At 47.4% G+C, this 7026-nt stretch overlaps 1 protein-coding gene across 1 annotated transcript in view; it reads right to left on the bottom strand.

The window, feature by feature from the left end:
* The window catches only part of FADS2 (fatty acid desaturase 2), a 27149-nt gene extending 20123 nt beyond the window's left edge, over positions 1-7026 (bottom strand). Inside the window, exon 1 of the mRNA XM_021400877.1 lies at positions 6901-7026. Coding sequence (XP_021256552.1) covers positions 6901-7026 — 126 coding nt within the window. The remainder of the gene's footprint in view (positions 1-6900) is intronic.

Raw genomic sequence — 7026 nt, 5'->3', positions numbered from 1 at the left:
TCTGTCTTTCTGTCTTTCTGTCTTTCTGTCTTTCTGTCTTTCTGTCTTTCTGTCTTTCGCTTTTATTCTTTTTTTCTTCTTTTCCCCCCTTTCTTTTCTTCTTTTGTCTTTTCTATTTTCCCCATTTTTTCTTTCCTCTTTTATTTTCCTCCTCCTCCTTTTTTTTTTTTTTTTAATCTTCCCTTTTCTTCTTCTTCCTCTTTTTGCTTCCTCCAGAATTACAACCACCCTTCTTAACTTAGGAAGGACATTTTGTTATTCTGCCCAAAACACACGTTGTTTTTCTCTATTTGCTCACATCAAGTTTGTAGCCCAAGCTGCCCCTCTGTCACAGGGGGGCTGTTGGTCCCACTCACAAGGCAATCTCCTCTTAGGGCAACACTTTTGCTAAGTGGGATAGTGCCATCTTTTCTTTGCCGTGGGGCGCATTGTAATAACATAATCCTTGTCAGGATGTTGCACAAGGTGTTGAGGTGCAAGAGCAAAACTAATGGAGCAGCGTTTTCACTGGTGTCTATCCCATGCCTGAGGGTTCCTGTAGCTGCTTTTTGGGGCGAGGCAATCATGATCAATGGCTTTCTTGGCAACAGGCATCTTCCCCCGTGACTCCTTTCATTAAGAAGTGAAGGGCACTTTTTTCTTGCCTTCAGTGTCTCTAGCTGATTCTAAGTGGGCTTCACACACTAATGTTATAGGGTACAGATTGCTCCTCTTGACTTGTGACACAGAGGTGGTTTTCTGCTGTATGACCAAATCTTAGGTCAGGAACTACACTGGGTTTGTAGCTCAGACCCTGTTCTCTGACCTGGTCTGCAAAAGGAGGGGAAGGAACCCCTGTGGCTGACCATCAAACACTTCAATTCATGAAGTTTGCTTGCTCTCTAGCAATTTATTGCATGTCATTACTGAAGGATGGAGCTCAGGTTGGATATTAGGAAACATTTCTTCTTAGGAAGAGTGGTGAGGCACTGGTACAGGCTGCCCAGGGAGGTAGGTGGTAAGAGTCACCATCCCTAGAGGTGTTCAGGAGATGTGTGGATGTGGTACTTGGGGACATGGTCAGTGGGCATGGTGGGGGTTGGACTTGGCAATCTTAGACCTCTTTTCCAATATTGATGATTCTGTGATTCTGTGATCCTGCTATGCAGGGGGTAAGGGACGACCTCCTTTGGGGAAGCTGAGCAGTGTCTGCTGCCCTGCTGTTGTTGTGTTCCCAGCCAACCCCAGCCCCTCTTCAGGCTCTGTTTTTTCTGCTGCCATTGGCTTGAAGGAGCTGAGAACAGGGAGCGGATATTCAAAAAGCCGTTGCTCCCCTCCCTTTCTCCACCCACACACCGTACATAGGCTATAGGAACGGAGAGCAAAGTGGAAAAACATGCAGCACTTCCATGGCAGTGAGAACCACCTGGTGCTGTCCTCATGCCAATGTGTCCTAAAGGCTTCTGCTTCTGCCTGGTCTTGCTGCTGCATGAGGGCTTCGGATGGTTAAACAGTCCTTCCTGCAGCGCAGGATGATGGAAGTCAGAAATGAAAGGAATGTTTTCCCAAGACTCGCCAGCTTTATTTAGTTCCGTTCAAAATAGACCTCTGACAAGGACAGTAATAACAAATGTCAGCAGGGCACTGCTGGAGTAACAGGGCTTTAAAGTGGACCTGAAGCTTGCTGCATGTCATGTAGGAAAATATACCATTGTAATCTCTGCGCTGTGCTCTGGGAACGTCAGGAGTTTAATTGCACTGGAGATGCTAAGCAGCACATGGGATACTTTGACCTCCGTAGTGCTAACTAAGGCTGTGCCCTCTGCGCTCTCAGCACCGTGTAGCTGAGGCTGCCATGGCGGTGCTTCAGCTGGGTGTGCTCCCATCCTGGTGACCTTGCACAGGTGCATTCCAAAATGTTGATCTTTCTGTTGTTCACTCGTCACATCTTTGTGTAAAAGTTCTATCAAAGAAGACAGGCAGAAAGAGATGCAGTTGGTAACATGTCAGAATATGTTTATTTAGGTGCAGCTCTAAGACACCTCTATTCTCTTTTTACTTTGATTTTGTTACATGATGTGTCTACTGATATTCTGCGTTTCTGCTTACAACTATAGTGTTGTTTCACTACAGATTGTTTGAATTTTCAGGCTAGATCCAGGAAGCACAGGCTTGAACTGTGAAAGTGAGGCTGCTACAAGCTTCATTTGCTATATGGTAATACAGAACCCACACCAGAGCTTGGCTCACGTTGGCCGTTGGGCCACTATGGTAAAAGAGCTGCTCTCAGCTTTAAGGATTCCACGTGTGGAAAGAAATCCTAAGGGAAATCAGGCTGACAGCTAAATCTATATTGACTAGTTCCATATGGCAGTAGTTTGCTGCTTTGATCTCTTCTCCCTTACAAGTTTCCCACTGAGAGATCCATGTTTAGTGAATGTGAATTTTGGGGCTATCTTTGTTGAACACTCAAGTCCATGAACACTGAGAGGTCTACAGATCTCAATTTAAAAATTGCTTTTTTGGTGCATATAAATATTCTTTTTTTTTTCCATCTGCAATTAATTATCCTAGAATGCATTTCTTTGTGCTTCACTAAGGATATTTTACCATGAGAAAGAAAGTAGAGGGGATCCATTACAGTGCCAGATATTTTGAAAGAAAATTAGATTTGCAGACTCATGAAATATTTTTGCTTGTTCAGTGTCCTAATTCAAGGTTCTATCCTCCATGTCCATAAGCAGATTCAAAGCAGATTTCTTTCAACCTTGTAGAGATAAAGACCCAGATTGTTTGTAACTCGCGGTATGGACTGATGGTCATAGTCCATCAGGTCATTGGCCAATGAAATAAATGTATCAGTGTGTAAATTGGTGGAAGTACACTGGTAAGAAAGAAGAATCAATCAGTAAGAAGCTGAATCTGCTGTTGTATCTTTTAGATGTACATTGATATGAAGACTTTAAGGCAACTCCTCATTTGATGTTCTAGATATTTCACATAGATAATTGTGTAATAATGTAACGGCAGGCCATTGAAAGGTTCCTGTAAAAAACCAGCCGAACAAAAAAACCACCCAACAACAGTGCTATCATCTTTCTGTATTGCGGGCTGTAATGCTGGCAAGGCTCTCTGTGGCACTTGTTCTAGGTTTTGTTTGGCTCCTGGGGCACAAAACTAGCCAGGGCGATGGGAAGAGAACAGAGTCAGTGCTGCGGCCAACTAGGTGAAAGGCTGCATTTGTTGCGTGGTGTGGCTTTAGCAGCACAAAGAGCTTGTGTAATGGACACAAAGGCACCGAGTTTAATGGGAGAGACAGGAGAGTGGTGAGAAACACATCAGGAAATGGAAAAGAGACACAAAGAAGCTTAGAGCAGGGGAGTTTTTTGTAGGAGGAACACACTGAAGGGGTACGTTTTCTCCTTTGAGCAAGGCAGAAATCTATAAGCTACCTTGAGTAAGTGAAGGCCATCTCGCTGAGTGGTATGGAATGGGGAGAGAAAAGGAATTTAGGTGTCTTTGTTCTGTGCTGTGCATTGATTTGTTGGTGTTAGGAAAGAAAGATTCTGAGGAAACTGGAAAAAAAAAACAGAAAATACAATTTTGGTGTTATTTTTCTTGTCTTTTTACAGAGTATAATCTAGAGGTTGGCAAGATAAGATTCTAAAAATATGCCTTTTGGAATGGAGTACCTGGAGGATGACTTTGGTGTTGTCCCACCTGGGCTTCCCTGGCAGTGGCATGCAGCAGCACCTCACCTGGCACCAGTGCGCAGAAGTGTTTAAACTGGAATACCAGGCTACAGTGGTACACAGCAACCTCCCTTCTACAAGGAAAATTGCTGCAGGACAGTGATTCCAATTTCAAAGCAATTTAATCATCTTCAGCTACTCTGCCCATCGTTCATGTGTCAACACGAAGCTCTCAAGAAGGTTGGCTTGCCAGTAATACTGTTTCTTAATGACTGTGTCCCCAGTTCTGAGTGTAAATGTCCCTACTCACACACACCTGGTTACCTCTGTCTTGTGATTGCCTTCTGTTCTGTCAGCAGCAACTGTCCATATGCTATCTCTTCTCTCGTATGTTGATGTGTTTATAGAATCATAGAATGTCCTCAGTTGGAAGAGACCCATGAGGATCTTCAAAAACAGGTATTTACACAGCACCTTGCCAATGAGGCTGTGCGCCAGGCCCGTAGGTGTTAAAATATGAAATGACTAAATAACAGTCAGAAATGAGGGAGACAGCTTCATATCAAACGTCACAGTCTCTAACCACCTTTCATCCTGCTACATTTCAAAACCCGTTCCAGCAGAACCACTTTGTTGCCATCTGGGTCCTTGACATTTCTTACTGGACAAAACATTGTTTGCATAAATGTATTTGTTAGCTTGAAGGTTTTGTTACATCTGAATGGGGATGGGGGATGTGGGAGCTTCAGGATGAACAGCGGTGCTGTGAGGAGCCAGGAGTTGGGCTCAGTGGTCCTTGTGGGTGCCTTCCAAACCAGGACATAATGTGATCCTATGGCTATAGGAGATGCTGTTCAGAATAGCAAGGAATGCCGCTTGCTCTGCCACAGAAAATTTCCACTGTTGCTTAATGTCTACCTGCAATTTATCTATTTATTTATTTATTTATTTATTTATTTATTTATGGATAGAATAAGAAATAAAATTAAATTTTCCTTTGATGTATCCCAGCATTTTGAAGAGAGCTGGTGACACTTTTTCTCGCCATGGGACACTGCCGAAGAGCTGACCGACTTTACAAGGGAAACAAACAAAAAAATCCCAAACCTCCCATTACAGTGTTGTCACTGGCACCAATTCCACCCTCTGCAGAGGATCTTGGATCAGCCATGGGGGATTGTCAGGTCTGGATGCCAAGGAAGCAGGCTGTATAATAGCACTTAATTAGTACAGGAAGCAGCAGACATTGCAAATGCTCATTGGGGTGAGATTAAAGAGAGAAAAGTTCCGTTCTAACACTGCCCTGTCAGTGTGATCTCATTTGCAATAATTTAGAATGAAGACGTTCTGCTGTTATCTGCAGCTGGAATCAGTGGGTTCTTGCATTTCCTCTTTCGCTTTGAAAAACGAAACAATTAGCGCCTTACTCGCTCTGTTACAAACCTCAATTTACATATTCCGTAGGGCACGATTGTTTTTATCCTGGCTCTTCTGTCGTATTACTGATTTCTGGTTGCTTTTTCTGGCAAGTTTGAAACCTCCTCCCAAATCACAGTCTTCCGCCAGTAGTCCACCATGACTTATATTCGTTTTTCCCTCTGCCAGGTGTAATTGTCACCGCTAACTTCTAACAGTTAGCCTTTAGGGCAGAGTACCAGAGCAAATGCTCCATGCAGTTAATGTGGATCGAAGAAATGCTGTTTATAAGCAAACCCAAGAACTAATTGTTAGTGTCATTAAACTGTTAGTAACCCAAACAAAGAGGTCTGGGTACAATGCTAACTTTCCTAGTCCAAACCATTTGGCTCTTGCAGCTCATTCCCAGTGATGCTGCAGGTGGCGAGCGGTGTTGCAGAGAGCTGGGACACAGGGAGCTGAAACTCCTGAGTTTCTAGCTCGTCCCTGCGAGGGAAATGTTGCTAAATATGGTGCTTTCCTCCTGCAGAGCAGCTGTTGGAATTGCCTTGGCAGCAGTCTGCATCGTGTAACTCTTCCGCATTTCGTTCTGTTCAGAGGAGCTGCTCCCGACCCTGATGTCCTCTCCTCTGACTCCCTGGCCCTGTTCTCAGCCTCCCTGCTGGCACACCACCACACCATTCTCTCTGCACCTTGGGCTTTGCTCACGGTGAGCTGCAGCCAAGAACTAACTCTATTAGTGGGACTTCCCCGCAGGTTCAGACCCCACAGATCCCTCTGCTATCCCAACTCATTTTCCTCTACTTCAGGACGGTCTGCAGCCCTTCCAGTCCCCCTCCTCCATTTCTCCACATTGTCAGCCTAGTCACGAGGTCCCCATGAGCTCCGTGATGTGTTTTTACCTAGTGAATCACCTAAAGCAATTAAATGAAGACTGACTCTGTTAGTGCAGACACTCACAGCTGGATGTAGGACGCTGCAAAGCAGCTGGTTTTCCCTTGCAGTCTTTATGACAAAGAGTTCATTCTCGCCTGCGTGAGGCCCATTGAGATCCCGGACACGGCACGTGCAGGAGGACCTGCTGGTGCAGGACACCAGCCCTGCAGTGCGCCGAGCTGCTGGCTGATGGGGCCGCTGTGATGCCTGGATCAGAGACAGGTTTCATGTCAAGAGAAGCTTCAGAGGTAATCGGTGAATTTGAATGTGAAGATCTGTACGTCGTTACCATCACTGCCACATAAAGGAAGGGGAAAAAAAGGAAAAAAGGCGTTGGGTCCGTGGTTGGTGCGGGCAGAGGGTCATCCCGAGCCGGGCGGCCCCGGTGCGGTGCTCGGTTCCCATGGCTACAGCCAACAGCGGCTACGGTAACTGGGTCAGAGCGGGCGGTGCGGGAAGAGACAAAGGAAATTGGGGACCGGGAGAAGGGCGTGAGGCCCTCGTTGTGATGCGTGCGCATCCCCGCACGGGAGGATCTCGCTTTGTTTCGGCAGGATTCGGGGCACACCCCGTAGAGCCGGGCACACCCCGTAGAGCCGGGCACGCCGCGGGGCTCTTCTTTCCTCACGCCTCGCGATGCCCAACGACCGGCGGCCCCGCACAGCCCCGAGTGGGCGGGCGCAAGGCAACGCGGACCAATGGGCGTGGAGCTCCGGCGAGGGGGGCGGGGCCTCACGGCGCGGGGAGCCAATGAGAGGCGGGCTAGCGGGGCGGCTCGCAACAGGAGGTTGCGACCGAGCGCGGCGGGGCGACTCGGGCAGGCGGCGGGGAGAGCCATGGAGGAGAGCGGGGCCGCGCCGGCTTTGCGCCGCTTCACCTGGGAGGAGATCGCGCAGCGCACGGGCCGGGGCCCGGCGGCGGAGGAGCGCTGGCTGGTGATCGATAGGAAGGTGTACGACATCAGCCGCTTCCACCGGCGGCACCCGGGCGGCTCCCGCGTCAT

This window comes from Numida meleagris, chromosome 6, assembly GCF_002078875.1.
Source record: "Numida meleagris isolate 19003 breed g44 Domestic line chromosome 6, NumMel1.0, whole genome shotgun sequence".
Taxonomy (NCBI): Eukaryota; Metazoa; Chordata; class Aves; order Galliformes; family Numididae; genus Numida; species Numida meleagris.
Note: the sequence above shows the minus strand (reverse complement) of the source record. Positions and strands in the feature narration are given on the sequence as shown.